This window comes from Pelodiscus sinensis, chromosome 4 (assembly GCF_049634645.1).
Source record: "Pelodiscus sinensis isolate JC-2024 chromosome 4, ASM4963464v1, whole genome shotgun sequence".
NCBI lineage: Eukaryota > Metazoa > Chordata > Testudines > Trionychidae > Pelodiscus > Pelodiscus sinensis.
In genome coordinates, this window is record NC_134714.1 from 121,375,891 (window position 1) to 121,395,181 (window position 19,291).

Here is a 19,291-nt window from a genome sequence, read left to right on the forward strand (position 1 = left end):
TTCCACGAAATCTTTACTATGGAATAATATCATGGACAAGAAGTTTTAGGAAGTATGATTTGCTTAAAAAGGGATTTTCTGACTGAGGCAAACTAGAATGCAGTTTCAAACATTCAAAAAGCAATCTATTTTGCCATATTTCCATGGATATTGACAAATGGTTTCAATAAGATAATTCTTTTCACCACAATTTTTTTCTCCTATGCAATCCTGCAGCAAAATCGTTATCCTGCGTTTATAACGTAACAGCAGGTTGCTATGAAAATGATTGAAATGACAGAGTTCAGCATTTCCAGAAAGTAGGTAAAGATGAATTAAAATTAAAATAGGCTTTATTTAAACCACAAATATTATAGCTACTAATAAGGGAACAAGGAAAACTAAATACTTAGTATCATAGTCTGAAAGGTGAGGAGTTTCATTTTTAAGTATTGCTTGTTTAACTGTTTTTCCATTGACTCAGAGCCCCTATTTACAAGAACAGTTGGGACTGAATGAGCATTTTGTGCTCCAAACAAATGACATCATAGGGCTCCATGTCATCCATTCTCTTAATAATAGATCAAATCTGCTCAACTTATTATTAAGATATTTTTCTTTAATGGGGAGAATCCCATAGATGCCTGTGGTACTTTGTTGATGGTGAAAAGGTAGGGTTGGTGCAACTGCTACCAATGACAGGATTCAAGATCATATATTCCCTGGCTACGTCTACACTGGCCCCTTTTCCGGAAGGGGCATGTAAATTTCATGAGTCGTAGTAGGGAAATCCGCGGGGGATTTAAATATCGCCCGCGGCATTTAAATAAAAATGTCCGCCGCTTTTTTCCGGCTTTTAGAAAAGCCGGAAAAGAGCGTCTACACTGGCCCCGATCCTCTGGAAAAAGCGCCCTTTTCCGGAGGCTCTTATTCCTACTTTGAAGTAGGAATAAGAGCCTCCGGAAAAGGGCGCTTTTTCCGGAGGATCGGGGCCAGTGTAGACGCTCTTTTCCGGCTTTTCTAAAAGCCGGAAAAAAGCGGCGGACATTTTTATTTAAATGCCGCGGGCGATATTTAAATCCCCCGCGGATTTCCCTACTACGACTCATGAAATTTACATGCCCCTTCCGGAAAAGGGGCCAGTGTAGACGTAGCCCCTAAGTATCTCTTTCAGCATTTTCCTAAAGCATTCCATCAGCTTATCTATCTGAGGATAATAGACTGACATCTTTAAGGTCTTAATTTTCAAGAGGTCAAACAATTCCTCCATTAGCTTTGAAGTAAAGTTGAGGTCAGTCAATATCTCCTTCAGTATCCATCTGTGCAAAAATCTTCATTGCACAGCTCGGCGTTGATAGCTGCCACAATGGATGTACAAAGGAGGATGGCTTCTAATCACCATGGGTATGTCTAGACTGCATCCCTTTATCGGCAGAGGGATGCAGAATAGGCAGGTCCAATTGCAAATAAGGCAGGGATTTAAATATCCCGTGCCTAATTTGCATAAAAATGGCCACCACGTTTTGCTGACTCAGCACTTTGTTGGCAAAAAGCGGCAGTCTAGAGTGGGATCTGTCGAGAAAGAAAGCCCGACAGAAGGATGCAGTCTAGACATACCCCATGTGATGAAACCCATTATCACCAGAATGCACTGGTATGTGGTTACATTCTACTCCAGTGCTCCCTTCAGGCCCATACTATACTAATCCTCTCAAAAGGGACTCGAACCACTGGGAGTGGGATGGGGGATGATTACCACAGGCTGGGGAAGCCTATGCTTCCTGAAATAACCAGGCATGGCCCTGCCCATGCTCCACCCCCTGGCCTTCTGCTTACACACTGCAGCCTGGCTCCAGGGGCTGAGGCCATGCCATCTACCCTCCCAACATTCCAAGGCTGGGGGGGCATGGTGGTGCCACCCGTCCTCCCGGCATTCCAGGGCTGTGGTGGCACTGTCTGCCTTCCCAACACTCTAGGACTGGAGGGAGTGCAGCAGTGCCATCTGCCCTATCTCCTGGCTCTGTGGGACAGTTAGTGCTGTTGTGGCACTGTCTGCCTCCCACCCAACACCCCAGGATTGGGGGGCTATGGCCACACTGCCAACTCTCCCTCCTGATGTTTCAGGGCTGTGTGGGAATCTCCTCCCAGCACTTTGGGGTGGTAATCTGGGGCAGGGACTGGTGGCTGTAATGGGAGGGCTCTGGCGAGGGGCAGAAGGTACAGGGCTTGAAGTTAGCCTCTCATAGCCGGTAGTTTATGCACCACCCATGGGTGGAGCTTTGGGGCACTGTCCTTTGACAATCCAAGCACAATGTGCAATGGTCCATAATCTTTTTATGTACCCTCGGCCAATAAAATTTGAGGGCCATGCTTTCAAGAGTCTTCTCTTGTTCCAACTGTCTCCTGCAACTGCACTGCATGTGCTAGTGTAGCATTTCACAGCAGAGTTTCTTCAGAACAAGAAGCTATACTGCTTACTTCTCTGATTTGGAGGTCCCTCACCATCTACTCTCCTCTGAGTTCAAATCAAAGCCACTGCTTCATTAGTAATGCATTCAGGAGGATCTGACAGCCTGCACAGTCCATTCAGCAAGTGCAGGGGGGAAGGCTCCGTGCTCCTGGAAGGGGCAGGGTCTCTGACAGAAGAGGCAGGACTGGGCAGCCAGCTCTCTGTGCTGCCCAGAACACAGTGTGAACACCCCAGCCACAGAGCCACCTGGAGCACACAACACAGCATGCCAGCAGCAATTTAAAGGGACCAGAGCTCACAGGCCCCAGGAAACTAGAACTTTTGCCCCCCTTTCTCCCCTTGGCAACCTTGCATGCATTTATCATCTCACCAATTTTTACTGGCAAGTTGGTCATATGCCTGCTTAGGGTTGAGTTGTCTTTATGCTTGCCTACAAAATCTAGGTTTCTGGAGGCTTGCAATAGCTGTGGATCATCCAGACTAGAATTGGTATGTGGTTCCTTGTAGCTTGCTCCCCTCACCAAGCCCACAGGTCTGTAGTTCATACAATCTGTAGATCTTAATGAGCATTTTCAGGCCTGCATGTTCCACTGGCTGGGTCTGCACATCTCATAAAGTTTTCTGTCAGCCATATTGTGATGGCCAATGTCTCAGGCCTGTGCCACAATCCCTGCTCCCATCCCTCAGCTAGGAGATTTCTATACATTGCTCCAGCATGACCTACTTGGCCACCAGTTCTCTGGTCTGCTTTTTGGGCTGGAGTCACTACTAAAATTGTTCTTTAAAAATCTGGGCTGCTATTTGCGGTCAGGCTTCCATTGGAAATTTTTCATGGTGAAAGCACAATTAGTGAGTCTTGGCCACAATATCAAAGAGGTCTAAAATGGCTGCCTTGAGTTGTGCATAGTCTTGCATGTCCACAGAGCTGAGGGTCCAATATACATCTTGAGCTGGTCCAATATGATAAAGTGCCAGAAAAATAGCCCAGTGTACAGATGGCCAATGAGTGCTGCAGTGAGCCTCTCAGAACTGAAAAGGAAAGCATGCAGGTTGTCCTGAAGTCTTATCTTTGTGACTTTTATGAGAAGGCTTGGGGTTGAGATGCAGTTCAGGGTCCCAGCTGCTAGTCTTTCATGGGTATAAAAGGGTTGCCACCTGCTGGACCAGGCATTTTTGCTGCTCTTGAGGTTTTGCCATGAGGTCCCAGATGAGTTGTTGTTGCTATTGGGTGCTTACTGTTGCGTGGCCATTGGTTGAATCAGCCAGTTCTGTTTCTGCTGTTTCTTGGAGGCTTGAAGCTGTTGGCTGTCCATCAGCCCCCTTCAACAGTTTATGTATCTCCATACTTTCCTCCTCCCCCAAGGCCTTACAGAAGACCTGGGATGAGAAAGGACATTCTCCATCAAGTTGTGATGGGCAGTGCTCCTGCTGACAACACCTAGTGTTTAGGGTATTAGACCTCTGCTCACTCTGCTGCCAATGTTTCTCATTGGCCATTCTCATGTCCACTGGGGGTCTGCCTGGTGGTGGGTGCCCACCTGACACTTTGGGTAAGTCACTTATTAGGCCCCAAGGAAAATACTAAGTCCTACACACTCACAACTGGGGGGAACATGAAGCCTCCTGTTGACCCCCTGCAGACATCCAGTCCAAACCTCAGTGGTTTCAAAGTTTCAATCCTATCCTTACTTCTCCAAAGGTGAGTCTGGAACTGAAGGTTTTAATGCTTTTATAATAAGCGGGGTTGGTAGGAAAGCCCAGGCCCTTCCACTTCACTGGACCCTATCCCAGGACCCAGCTGTGGACCCTATAAGAGGCGACAATGTCCTGCACCCAGGCATGTCTTCAGGCTGACCTCCCAGGGCCACTTCCTACCACCCACTCTCCCAACAAAATCTTATAGCTTGACATGAAGTAGTAAAGAGAGTAACAGAACTTTTCACCCTCAGGGCTCAGAAAGCAGACTTTTTCCCAGGGAAAGAATTCTGGGGCATTTACCTCTCAGGTTACGTCTCTCTCCCTGCCCTGCCAGGCATTTGCTGAGCTGTCTGGCTCCATTTTAAGCCCCACTTCCAGCTGTAGCATATTCTGCAGGTGAGGTGGATGGAGTCGCCTAGACCCAGATATGCTCCTGACTCCCTTCTGTACCCATGTGGGGTTTATATACCTCACCACAGTAACCCATTTGACAACAGACTGGGGTGAAATCCTGATCTCACAGAAGTCAATGACAAAATTCTCTTTGACTTCAATGAGGCCAGGACTTCACTCCAGATCCTCAATTAGGATATATTAGTGTAACACCACTGGTATCACTAGAGCTAGGCCAATTTATATTAGCTGAGTATCTGACCTTAAATCTGTAGTTTACTGGATATATATTTAGCACTTTCCTAAACTGCTATGAAGGGGTGAGGCAATAAAAGTAACACGCATGTGCGCGCGCGCGTGTACACACACACACACACAAAAGGGAAAGAAAAGCTTTAATATTCCATATATATATATATATATATATATATATTTTCTAATTATGGTTTCTTTCTTACCTCACAGATACAAGTAAACTGTGGTTCAATTTCAGCTGTCTCAGATTAGGGAGATAGGTACCTGCAGGATCAGTACAAAGAATCGGTTTGTAGAACTGGTTGCAGAATAAAGGAAACATATGTCCAACCTCACAAGCTCAAACAACCCACAGATTTTAGAGATGCACTTCTTACCCACCTTGGCCACATCTAACATGCTAGACTTATGTTTGTTTGACCTCTTCTCAGAAAGTTAATGAAATGATTTTGTCAACATTGTTGTGCAACATTTCAGCCTCTGCAGTCTCTCATTATAAAGTTGCATGTTAACTGCAATGCCTTCTCAGTGACAACCTCTGAAACATCCCCTCTGAAAAGTATCACATGGCATCATTCCCCATAACAAACAATAACAGAAGGTTTGCTTCGAGGTGATCGTGTGTTGCTAAGGCCATGTTTTCACTTGCCCCTCTGAAGATTGGTCTTCTAGCATTTGATTTAGTGGGTCTAGTTAAGACCCATTAAAGTGAATGCTGGGGGCGGCTCTGGTCCGCACCGGTACTCCTCATAGTCACAAGGAGAAAGGGAAGCCAATGGAAGCATTGGCTCCTGTTGGCTTCCCTCTGTAAAGACAGCGTCAAGCTTGGCTTAAGATAAGACAACTTCAGCTACGTATTTTAATTCCAGCTACGTATTTTATTTAGTTGGAGTTGTGTACCTTAAGCCAACCTTCCACATCTAGTCTGGCTTTAGTCTGATTCTTTATCCTTATTGACTAATAATGATGACCATTCTGAAGTGTTAAGGAAGATTTACAATATTCCTCTGTGTGCAACATATCCCCCTGTGTTTCTTATAGTTTGCTCTTAGCCATATACCATAGTAACTTGAGATAGAATTGTTGCATACTCCTATTACAGCCAAGTCATACTTCATTTAAGGAACTGAAATCCACTTACTGTATATTCTTTTAAATGTGATTCTTGAGATCATCAGCAAAAGGTGCTATCTTATTTGTCAGAAGTACATCATATTATAATTGCATGAATGTTGACAAATGCAAAGTAATGTAAATTGGAAAATATAATCCCAACTATATGTACAAAATGATGGAGGCTAAATTAGCTGTTACCACTAGGGATCTTAGAATCATTATGGATAGTTCTCTGAAAACATAAGAACGGCCATAGTGGGTCAGACCAAAGGTTCATCTAGCCCAGTATCCTATCTGCTGACAGTGGCCAATACCAGATACCCCAGAGGGAGGTATCACAACAGATAATCCTCACGTGATCCCTCCTTTGTCATCCACTCAATGTACAGCAGCAGTCAAAAAGGCAAACAGAATGTTAGGAATTATTTTAAAAGAGGTGGAGAATAAGTCAGAGAATATCTTATTGCTTTTATATAAATCCACATTACATACACCCACATCTTGAATACTACGTGCAGATGTGGTCGCCTCACCTCAAAAAAGGTATCTTGGCATTGGAAAAAGTTTAGAAAAGGGCAACAAAAATTATTAGGGGTTTGGAAAGGTTGCCAAATAAAGAGAGATTAATAAAACTGAGACTTTTCAGTTAAAAAAGTGGAGACTAAGGGGCGATATGATAGAGGACTAAAAAATCATGACTTTTATGGAGAAATAAATAAGGAAAACTTATTAATTTGTTTCCATAAACCTAAAAATTAGGGACCATCAAATGAAATTAATAGGTAGCAAGTTTAAAACAAACAAAAGGAGGTACGTCTTCACACAACACACAGTCAATTTATGGAACTCCTTGACAGAGGATGTTGTGATGATCCAGGACTTTAAAAGGATTCAAAAAAGAACTAGACAGATACATTCATGCAGAATAAATCCATCAATGGCTATTAGCCAGGATGGGTAGCAATGGTGTCCCTAGCTTCTGTTTGTCAGAAAATGGGTGACAGGGAGAGGGATCACTTGATGATTATCTGTTCTGTTCATTCCCTCTGGGACACTTCACATTGGCCACTGTGGGAAGACAGGATACTGGATACTTTGGTCCAACCCACTATGGCTGTTTTTATGTTCTTATGCATTGACCAAGATCCCAAATTCCTACCTTTGTTTTTATCTATTTTCATGTATTTCTATATATTTTCATGCAGTGCCCAGCGCTGGCTGCTGGCTCCTGTGTGGTCTGGCCCCAACCCACAGCAGCAGGGCTACTCAGTGACACCTCCCACAATCTGGCACTGGGGCCAAGAGATGTGGTGGGGGGAGGTGTTTAGAGGTAAGAGGACCACTTATTCATGGATGGGGGCCAGCAATATGGAAAGTTCTGGCTCCAGATGGCCACTCTGTTCCTGATGCAGCTGCCCCTTGTGGTCACTCTGCAATATAACTGTCCCCTGTGCTCGCTGCCCGCTGTGGTCATTGTGGAGCATAGCTGTCCTTGTTCTCAGCCCCGTCCCTTTCCACATAATGTAAAACAATCAGATTCTAGGCACATCCCATTTTCCTGGCACAACCAAACCCTGACCTTGCTTTAAGTTAGGATAAGAGGAAGCTGCATATCAAATTTGGTGGTCCAGCTCTTACCATTTACAAGGAATTCTTGAACAAATGGAATCACACACACACACACACACACACACTTAGCATGGTGAGCAACAAAAAATATTTTAATTCACCTCATACAAGTAGTGCAGTGCAGTATCTTAATGCAAATCTCTGAAATGCATCCTACAATACTCAAGAAGCTGATTGAGGAGATATCTGAACCATTTGCGATTATATTTGAAAAGCCATTGAATGCAGGAGAGATTCCAGAAGACTTGAAAAAGGCAAAGTGTCCATTTACAAAAATGGAAATAAGGACAGCCCAGAGAATTACAGACCAGTCAGCTTAATTTCTAGTTGCTCAAATGCAAAATGGAAAATGACCACCTAGAAAGGAGTATTGCAGAAAGTGATCTAGAGATCATAGTGAACCACAAGATAAACATGAGTCAACAGTGTGACACTACTGCAAAAAAAGCAAGCATCATTCTGGGATGTATTAACAGAACTAATGAAAGCAGAACACGAGAGACAACACTCTAGCGTGCGCGCTCATTAGGCCTCAACTGAAATACTGTGTCAAGTTTTGGGAGCTACAATCAGAAAAAAAGTGGACAAATTATAGGTGGATCAGAGAAGAGCAACACATATGATTAAAGGACTAGAAAACAAGACTTAGGAGAGAAGATTGGAAAAATGAGTTTTTTTAGTCTGGACAAGAGACGACTGAGAGGAGGAAATGGTAACAGCTTTCAAGTACTTAAAAGGCTGTTATAAAGAGGAGGAATGATGACAAGAAGCAAAGGGCTTAAATTGCAGGAAGGGAGGTTGGACATTAAGAAAAACCTCCTAACCGCCAGGGTGGCTAAACACCGGAATAAACTGCCTACAGAAGTTGATGGATCTCCATCACTGGAGATTTTTAAAAGCAGTTTAGACAAACACCTGTCAGGGATGGTCAAACTCTAGATGGTAGTTAGTCCCATTTGTAACTTCTGGGGAGGGACACAAGAGGGGTGCAGGCCACATGACTGCCCCCCATGTGACTCCTCCCTGCCCTACCCTTACCCCAGGAGAGTCCCATCTCTTCCCACCCCCACCTTGCCCTCACTTCACCCCTTCCCTCAAGCCCGCACATCTGCTCCGTCCCCTCCCCACCCCTTCTCCATTTCCATCTCACCCCTACTCCACCTATTCCTCCTAGTCCCCCCCCCCCAAGCATTGCAGCCTGGGGAACTAGTGAGGCACCTGGTGTGAGCAGTAGGGGTCAGGCTCCCCACCCCCCGCATTCACTAGCGGCAGTGGGGGCAAGCCGAGTGACCCAGCCCCAACCCACTCTGCTACACCAGCTTCCAGCCATATCACTCCACTTTCCACTGTCAGTGAGTGTGGGAGAGGTGCCATCCCTTCCCTGAAGCAATCTTCCCTGAGTGACACAGCTGGGAGCCAGTGGAGCACAGCAGACAGGGGCCGGGTTGCTCCACTTCCCTCTGCTGCTGGTGAATACAAGGGACAGGTCCGATCCCTGTTGTCGGGGCCAAGCCCTGCCCTCCCCATTAATTCCCCAGGGCATGTAGTCAGGAGAGGGTTCTTGAGGAAAAGGGTGGAATTGCCACCCCGCTCCGCACTTAGCAGCAGCAGGAAGCAGAGCAACACACCTGGGAGTCAGGAAAGCAGAGCAATATTCTCTCTTATTTTTGCCATCCATGTGTGGTATTAGTTATGTGCACCAAGGCACATGCAGATGTGCATCATCAATAGAAATATGCTGCCAGCTATGGGTGACTGAGCACTCTGCCAATCAGCTGGGCACCATTTGAATCTCTCCTGGGTGGACAAACCATCCTACGGACAGGATGGCTCTGCCCACAAGCTGCTGGTCCCTAACCCCTTCCCCCCAAGGCTTTTGGGAGACACCTGATCCTTTGCGCCTCCTCTCCCCCACATTGTCCCTCCTTGGTCCTGCCATGAATGAAGGGGACTGGACATTATGACCTCTCAATGTTCCTTTCACTTCTATTATTCTGTGTCAGGGGCCAAAAGGATGAACCTATTGCCAGCAGAAAATTTCCGTTTACAAGTAAAATCTTCTGCTGGGCAGTTCATATGAGTTTAGGCTCCTTTGTGCACCTGGAATAGCATAAAGCAGCCTTAATGGACCAGAAAACCTTGTACATGCTAGTTTAAAGACTAAAGGTGTCAAATGCAGCTTTTCAAGATTACTGCAGTTGCAATTTTGAAGTTGGCTCACAGATCTCTGAACAATCATATCTAGGAATAGTGGTAATTAAGCTAGATTGGAATATTCTTATTTGTTTTCCTTTGTGTACAGCATTATTCATCCAAGCAGCATAAAATCCAGCATGAAACACTAAAAAAACCAAATTAGCTAAACCTGATTGTTAAGCTACAAGCAGTACTAACTGAATAGAGGCCAAATTGGACTGGTATTGTTCATCACATTTACATATAATACGTAGGATTCAATTCCGCTCTTCACACTAAAAAGCAGAGATAAGATACTGACTGCGGCCTGTGTTTTAAGAAAATCTTGTATTTCACACATTCCACTGCTTTCTGAGCCACCAGCTCCTCAAGTTCAGTATGCTCCTCCATGCCAAAATAAATAAAAAGGTAAGAGATTGAGCACACGATGAAGTGTTTTCTCACCAAAGTTTCCCAAGCTGTTCTCTCTCGTGTCCACACGCATCTCTAGAGCCCTCACTCGCTGCAGATCATCTACCCCTGTCAGTGCTTTCTGTAAAGATAAGAATAGATGTGAATTCACAGACAGCAAGGCAGGTGTTAGATTAGAAGCACTTCCATAGCATGACAATGTGCACTTTTCAATCTACTCTAATTTAATTTCTGCTAGGAGCTTCATATCACTCTGGATTGCATGTAACCCTTAGTAACAAAAAATTTGCACTTAGCATGAAATTCACCCTTGCACTGAGGCCCAGTACAAGACTTACACACTAATTAAGGGTAATTGAAGCATGATCTTGTGGTCTTAAGTGCTACATAAACTTTGTACTAGGACTGTACACAAAGATGAATTCCACACTCGATGCCTACTGCAATCAAGGACATGTATATATTGATATTAATTTTTTCATAGTCATGCTGTTTACTCTCTTAGGCAAAGACTGTCAAAAATGACTAGTGATTTTAAGTACCCAATCTGAAAGGTCTTAATGGACCCTGATTTTCAGAAAGCGCTGAGCAATCTACCTTCTGAAAATCAGGCTCCTTTATAAAGTCACTTCTAAAGACTAAATCTTTAGTCAAACTCATTTCTGAAGATCTTGGTCCTAGGGCTAAATGCTGTGAAGTGCTCAATAATGCAAACTGAGTGCATTCCATACTTTGCAAGAGGCACTCAGTACCTCGCTGGATTAGGCTCAAACCCACCAAAGTTCCAAAAGTCAACATACACATGCATATTGGCATTCTGCTTTATAAAACCTGGGTTGTCCTTTGCACTTGTATTACAAAGAGGATGGGGGAGTAGAAAACAGATAGGTGGTCCCCACATATAGGAAAATGTTTAACATTAAAAAGTTACAGTCTAATTCATTTATTTTGTTTTAATCCAGAGAATAACATTTATAGCAGGGAAATGATTTGTGGAAAGACAACACGTTTGAGTCCACCACTGTTTATGTATTTTGGGGAAAACACAAGGATGTAGCATTTGATCCCCAAAGTTATTTGGCCACCTAATTCCCACTGATTTCAACAGGAGTTAAGTGTTGAAATATCGTTAGATGCTTAACATAGAGATGTTGGAATTACAATATTCCCACACATTGGGTCAAATTCAGATGTAGTGTAAGTGGACACAACAGTTAACTTTAATGTATCATGTCCATTTTCAGGGAAGGGCTCAAACTCAGCCCTGGTCTATCTAATGATTTTTCTTCATTAAAAGAGAGCATTGTGTTAATACAAAACTGAGCTTTAAATATTTGTTAAACTGATTTTTAAAACTAGAGATTTAAGAGCACTGGCTCCAATAAAATGTATAAAATGTATTTTGTCCCCACTAGATTTTATTAGTTGAGGGGGATAAAGGTGTAAGATGATAGCCTAAAACTGCCCAAACACACCCAGAATCTCACTGAGTGTTCCTGCCACAACCACATCATCATCTCCCACAGAAACTGCTCTGATAGAGTTAGTTGCCTCCAAAGACATGTGATGTTCTCCTGAAAACAAGTCAGAAATTCTTCACAGCAAGATACACTCACTGTTGCAGTAAGGCTTTCCAATAAATGACACAGTTTAGTGCTGGTTTAGTGATAGATGCCATCATCTCTCAGAAGGATTAAACTAGATTAGAAAACTCAACAACATTTCTGATCCTTGCCTCACTGAGGACGAGACTGAGGCAGCTCACAGAAGGAAACCTGGAAATTCAGCAGATTCAAAGATCTGCAGAAAAATCAAAGGCTTCCTTCAGTCCCCAAGCATTTTCTCTGCACAGTTGCCCAATGTCCACCTCCACCAGGACTTTCTTAGGAATGGTGCTGATGTTGACTCTCCCCTTTTTTGTGTCTGTGCAGTAGAATTGACAGGACTCTGATGGAGTTGATATATTTAGCATCATTAATTCCTGCTCAGATTTCAGCTAAAAAAATTCCTTAGATTTCTGCTCCATGCAGGGCTCTGAGAGAAACATGCCATATACAGCGTCATTACACCTATGGCTCCAGGTCAAGCGCGTATGACCAGGCGCATATAAGATATACATCAAGGCATGTTTGTAATTTGGAGTGGGAGGGAAGAAATAATGTCAGAATGTTGCTATTATTTAACGTCCTCACTAGGCTCTTCCAAATACTTTAACCATTTGGCTCCCAGTTCTTCCCTCCATCAGATGAGTTTCTTTGATTAGTTAATGTTTCACTATAATCACCATTGAATCAACCACATGACATATTGAGTACAACAGGCAGCAGCAAGATGGAGTACCTGGTATGACAGACAGCTGCAAAGCAGGTAAATTCTTTGAAAGTGACACTGTTATCACAGGAAGCATATGCAAGTTTATTAAAAGAGCATATTTGGAAGGTAGCTATCCTGCCAAAATGAAACTATAGCATGGATGGTGCAAGTATTAATAAAAGTAACAATGAGAAGATATGAAGAATAGCTAAAGTTATCAATAACTGAGTGTTGAATGTAAGCTTATCAAGTTACATCCAAACAGAAAGGTGAATGTAGCTTCACCTTGCTCAGCCAAAAATTTTATATATATTAGAAGCAAAGCAGCCATGTCTGTGACTATAAGCTCTGTAGAGAGACAAGGTAGGTGAGGGACATGGGTTGCAGGTATAAGAGGCAAGGGAAGGCAATGCCTTCCTTGGTTCTTAGTGCTCAATCTGTCCCTTCTTCCTAACCCTATTTTGACCATTCTGAAGGCTCCTACTGCACACATTGAAGCTTGCAGGCTCCTGACTCTTCCTTGGAAGTGGATCTGTTAACTTAAAAGTGAAAAGCCTTGCAGCTTGCCAGACCTATTAGCATAACACTGAAACTGTGAAAGAGCCATTAAGTTCTAATAACGCTATTTAACAGGCATGTGCCAACCTTGAATTTACTGACAAAAACAGGTGTGCATTACTATGTCTACAGGTTCTTAGTTTAAAATTTACTTTAAATCTTTCATTAGTTTGCGGCTGAAGATTATAAAATCACATTGCTAAAAAATCCTTGCGTAGATATTTAGATACACAATCTTGAGTATTCAACTTTAGCCTTAAATGCTTGGATCTTCAGACATAGTTTAAATAAATTCTTCAAAAGACCACCGTTATCTAAAATACACATTTTAATTTCTATAGTAAAAAAGCCCTTGCTTCAGAAATCTTCCTAGCCTTTCTCTCCAGCCCTTTTCTCCTTTAAACTCCCTGTTGAAGAGAGCCCTTAAAGGGACAACATTCCTTTTCTTCCAGATAGCTGGGCAAATGAGTTTCCCTTTTACTCCTGACTACTGAATGAACTAGTTTTAAGAGAACCCTCCCCCCAATCAGTACCTTACTAAGATATAAAATCATTTGTTATGCGTAAAATCTCTGGAAACATATTTTTAACATAATCATATAGTGAAATTTCATGACAAAGTGTATGCTCCTTTCTATTTTCCTCACTAGGGGTATGTCTAGACTAAATGGCTCCGTTGACGGAGCCATGTAAAATAGTTTACTCGGCATAGTCAAAGAAGCGGGAATTTAAATAATCCCGGAGTCATTAAAATAAAAATGGCCGTTGCACTGTGTCGATGATCAACTGATCCGGCACAGCGCGGCAGTCTAGACACGGCGTGGTTGACAAAAGCTTCCCTTGTTGACTGCGCAGCGTCTAGACTGCCGTGCTGTGCCGGATTATCTGATCATCGGCACAGCACGGTGGCCATTTTTATTTTAATGACGCGGGGATTATTTAAATCCTCGCTTCATTGACTATGGTGAGTAAACTATTTTACATGGCTCTGTCAACAGAGCCATGTAGTCTAGACGTATCCCAGGATTTGACTTTCACTTTTTAAAAGATGTCTTTTTATCGGTCACTGCTTCTTTTACTTGGTTGTTAAGCCATGGTGGCACTTTTTTGGTTCTCTTACTGTGTTTTATTAAGTTGGGATATACATTTAAGTTGGGCCTCTATTATGGTGTTTTTGAAAAGTTTCTATACAGCTTGGAAAGATTTTACTTTTGTCAATTTGCCTTTTAATTTCTGTTCAACTATCTTTCTCATTTTTGTGTGGTTCCCCATTTTTGTGTGGTTGAGCTGCTGAGGTGTTTTTCCCACCATAAGGATGTTAAATTTTATTACATTATGGTCACTATTTCCAAGCAAACCAATTATATTTACCTCTTGAACCACTTAGGACTAAATTAAGAATAGCCTCTCCTGTGGGTTCCAGAACCATCTTCTCCAAGAAGAAGTCATTTAAGATATCAAGAAATTTTCTCTCTGCATCCCGTCCTGAGGTGATGTGTACCCAGACAATACAGTCGCTCTAATCTCCATTAGCATTTCATAGTCACTATCACTGTCTTGATTAGGTGGTCAATAATATATCCCTACTACTATATTCTTATTATTGGAGCATGGAATTATTATTCATAGAAATTCTATGGAACATTTAGGCCCATTTAAGATTTTTACTTCATTTGATTCTACATTCTAATCTGAAACAAACCTTCACTGGAGGATTTCCCAGGGCCAGAGAACACAAATACCCTTTTCCTCCCTCATCCCCCAAAAAAACTATACTATAAAGAGAACACCAATATTTTCTTAAACTAACAGTGCCTCCATAAAATAAGAATAAGGTGCAAGAGTCAAATACCCTTAACACTATCCACTAAATAAGAATTAAGATTCTGAGCTTGCAACATGTTCTGTGCAGCTGGACCTCTGTTCTTACACAATGCTTCAAGGTTGGGGACAGGAGGGGAGATTGCCTGTACAGAGAGTTTGCAGAATCAGGTCTTAAGCATATTCTCAGATGAATGAAAAATACATCTGGCTTTAGTGCAGGGGTGGGGAACCTTTTTTGGATTGGGGGCTGCTGACCCACAGAAAAATCCCACCCCTGTTTTAGTGATAGAAATGTAGCCGTGTTAGTGATAGAAATGTAGCCCTGTTTTAGTGTATGTGTGGTTGCCTTTTTATTTTAATTTCACTCTTGTATTCAATTTCTTTTTTGGAACACTGCAGAGACTAGAACTCAGTAATAAAATCCAAAATTTTAATAGCCAAAGAGATAGTAAGAAAGATACCATAAAACCAAACCTTCACACATCTTGATAATTAATGGCATACAGTTGTTTTAAAAACTTCCCACATAAAGATTTGTTTCAGATTAAGTGTTTGAGTAGTGGCTCTATTTTTATATTTGAAAAAACTGAGGAAGTGACTTATGGAAGCAGCTGTTTCAACTTTACCAACAGAGAGGTCAAAGAATAGATAAATTAGATATGTTATTAAAACAAGCTGTAAACATTGTTAATGTTTCCTTGACAATGTCATATAATTTTTCCTTTGAAGAGGAAGTGTGTTCCAAAAATGCCAACACAAAAGTCAGGTTCCAGCGCAAATAAGTGACCATATACAGTAGAAACTGGATAGACAAAACACATTCATTTAATACTTGTTCTCACAAATGGACTTCTCTATCAATTTTAAAACATGCAACCTTGAAGTGCTTGAACCTGATCCAACCCACATTAGGGTGTGGACACAAAGTAAACTACTTTAACTTCACTGATAAAAAAGAAATACTTTCATATTTGTAGGAGGATCTAACTGGCAGTTAATACAAGAAAAATAGTGTAAAATGAAATTTCAGTTGCTAGAGATTAAAGCTTTTTCATAATAGTTTATTATTTAATAAAAAAGCAATATGGCTTTGGACAGAGAAGGGATATATGCTGGCTGAAGTAATGTCGCAAAGCCCACGAAAATCCAGAGGTATCTGTTGCTTGACTTCAATGGGTTTTGGATCACTCCTAAGAAAATAAAAGGCTACTTTGGAGAGGCAAGGTAGGTGAGGCAATTTCTTTCATCGGACAAACTTCTGTTGGTGAGAGAGACATGTTTCTGAACTGCACAGCCTCTCCTCAAGTCCACGAAAAGTACTTAAGAGTGTCACAAGATGGAACAGATTATTTGGCATATGTAGTTAGCACATGTTCTGAGCAACCCTTCAAGGTGAAGAACTCCATGTAGCCAAAATGCACCTCTCTCACACACTGGACCAAATACTGTGTGTGTGTAACAGAAATTACATCACCAACCTTGATTCTCTAATATCCTGGGACTGACATGGCCACAGCAGCACTACATACAAGGTTGCCTTGGAAGTTTCCCAGGAGATTTGTGTTATGTAATTTTTAGTCTCATTATATATTATACTAGACATAATCTTTTGTCAAAGTTTAACTAAGAACAAGTAGATTGCACAGAGACATCAAAGTCATTCGGTGCAGTCAAAAGAAACAGAACAAGGCATATGATATGTGCCAACTATTCAGGGATTCATATTCTGTACTCACCAAGAAATGATTACATCTAAACATTTCATGAACAGGAAGAACATCAAATATGAAGAGTGCAGTTTGGAGAGTAATTTTTTATCTAACTGAAAGTGCACTCTTGAGTTCTTTATTTTATCATTTTTATTACATAGCACCTAGGAACCTTAGTCATGGACCTGCATCCCATTGTGATTCTTACTACAGTAAAAAAAAAAGTGTAAATTGGAAGGTTGACGAAAGAAATACAAATGAAATTAAACAGTATTTTAGTTCTTTGAAAAATGTAACCTCCATTGATCAGGTTTTAATAATTGATATTTTTTCCCACTCAAAAACAGCAGGATTCCCCTCTCACTCCAGAGAGGTAGTGGCAGCAGATGGGTACATCTGTATGGGTGACTGAGCCCATTGCACTTCTTCTTGTGCCACACACAGAATCCTCTGAGCTGGTGTTGGTAAGTCCCCCACCCTGCCCGAATAGTGGTTCTCAAGAGTTTATACTCCAGTGAGATTCAGGGTGCAGTTCACACCTCTCAGGGCTATTGACACAGACTGTCTGCAGACTCAAGCAAACATCACTGTATTGATTACACTCAAATTACTTGTTCAAGCTTCTCTTCTCAACTAGGAGTGCTCCAACATTACTTTTTTTAAAAAAATGAAAGTTTAGAACTGAATTCCAGGAGCTGCAGTATTAGAGTACTTACACTGTCCTTTATAGAGCAGAATGTAAAGGAGCACTTCAACTTACTGCAGTTAGATTTCTGTTCTTCCTGCAGCAATGACTGAGTTCTCATTTGACTTTTTGGTTGCCATCAACTTACCCTCCCACCAAACTAGAGTTGAGGACCAGTGGATCTAAGTAGTTCACAGATGCAATGGCCATATTTCCACAATTCCCCTGACCTGTCCAAAACACAGCCTCAGCCTCATCACTCTTGTACAAAACTCAGCCATGAAGCTCAACTGTGTGACATGCAGGAAGGTACAGCCTGTCCCCACCACAGCATTCCTCAGCTTTCCAGGACCCCAAAATTTTCTGTTCTTCACTAGTACTCAGTAAATACCATATATTGGGAAATAAGAGGTTTCTACACAACAGATTTCAGTGCATCATTCTCTGACAGAGGGACGCACCAATATCACTTTCCTTTGTCAAAAGGCAGAATGGCTTTCAAGTATGCTTTGACAGAAGTGGAAAAAATATAGGCACTTTTGATAAATTTAGAAAGTAGTTAAAATACCTTCACTATTTTATAATTGGCTCTGAAGACTAACAAGAGGCAAGTGAGAGTGGCATTTGGATGATTTTACTCTATTCAGGAATCAAAATTAAATTTTCATTAAATTTCTGAGGGTATGTCTACACTACCCCGCTAGTTCGAACTAGCGGGGTAATGTAGGCATACCGCACTTGCAAATGAAGCCCGGGATTTGAATTTCCCGGGCTTCATTTGCATAAGCAGGGAGCCGCCATTTTTAAATCCCCGCTGCTTCAAACCCCGTGCAGCGCGGCTACACGGGGCTCGAACTAGGTAGTTCGGACTAGGGTGCCTATTCCGAACTACCGGTACACCTCATTTCACGAGGAGTAACGGTAGTTCGGAATAGGAACCTAGTCCGAACTACCTAGTTTGAGCCCCGTGTAGCCGCGCTGCACGGGGTTCGAAGCAGCGGGGATTTAAAAATGGCGGCTCCCCGCTTATGCAAATGAAGCCCGGGAAATTCAAATCCCGGGCTTCATTTGCAAGTGCGGTATGCCTACATTACCCTCCTAGTTCGAACTAGGAGGGTAGTGTAGACATACCCTGATTTCCAGCACACAGTCTATGTGGAAATTCCTCTTTAGAAATAATTAATTATATCAGTTTTGAATTATGATTCTGCTACATGCACTATTTTATGCCTACCTCACTACGTTAATAACAAACGGAAGGAACTACATTGGACATATCTGTATATGAAACAAGGCAAGACATAGACCAGTGGTTCTCAAAATGAGCCACAGGCCTGCCCGGGTAAGCTACTGATGGGTCTGTGCCGCTTTGTTTACCTAAAGTGTCTGTAGCCACAGAGCCTCATAGCTCCATTGGCTGTGGTTTGCTGTTTCCAGCCAAGGGGAGCTGCGGGAAGTAGCAGCCTGGGCCACACTACTTCCTGCCGCTGGGAGCTGCAAGGCTCTATATCTCTGGACTCTTTAGGTAAACAAAGTGGCATGGGCCCATCAGCAGCTTATCTGGGCAGGCCTGTGGCCCACTTTGAGAACCTGTGACATAGATATAGACTAGGGTTGCCAGGTGTCCGGTTTTCTACCGGACAATCTGGTATTTGTGCCCTCTGTCTGGTAGAAAAATTCAGAAAATACCGGACATGTGCAATGTCTGGTATTTTCTGAATTTCCGGCAGGGCGCCGGATGGAAGCCTGGTGGGGGCAGGGGAGCGACTGGGAGGTGGTCTACGACTGGTGCTGAGAGCCCTGTGGTGGCGTGCAAAAGACGGGTGGGACGGGGCGGGGGCAGTGGCTGGGATTGCCAGCCACTCCCCCTGCCCGGCTTCTGCATGTAACCAAAGGCTCCCAGTGCCAATTGTGGCCCCGCCTCCCAGCTGGGAGCCTCTGGTTGCATGCAGAAGCTGGGCGGGGGGAGCGGCTGGGAGCAGAGCCGGCCTTAGACCGATTCGACTGATTCGGTCGAATAGAGCCCCGCGCCTAAGGGGGCCCTGTGCCCCTGCA

The 19,291-nt window shown here is 42.8% G+C and overlaps 1 protein-coding gene across 6 annotated transcripts in view; it reads right to left on the reverse strand.

Annotated features, from left to right (window-relative positions):
• The window catches only part of LRRC56 (leucine rich repeat containing 56), a 95,952-nt gene that overhangs the window by 49,258 nt on the left and 27,403 nt on the right, over window positions 1-19,291 (reverse strand). For 4 of the 6 annotated variants that reach the window (XM_075928269.1, XM_075928266.1, XM_075928267.1 and 1 more), the window contains 2 exons: window positions 10,181-10,268; window positions 4,999-5,059 (listed from right to left, as the gene is read on the reverse strand). The exons of 1 other annotated variant lie outside the window; for it this stretch is intronic. In XM_075928269.1, the coding sequence (XP_075784384.1) occupies window positions 4,999-5,059; window positions 10,181-10,220 (101 nt within the window). In that variant the 5' untranslated portion in view covers window positions 10,221-10,268. The remainder of the gene's footprint in view (window positions 1-4,998; window positions 5,060-10,180; window positions 10,269-19,291) is intronic. One more of the 6 variants, XM_075928271.1, reaches the window with a different exon arrangement.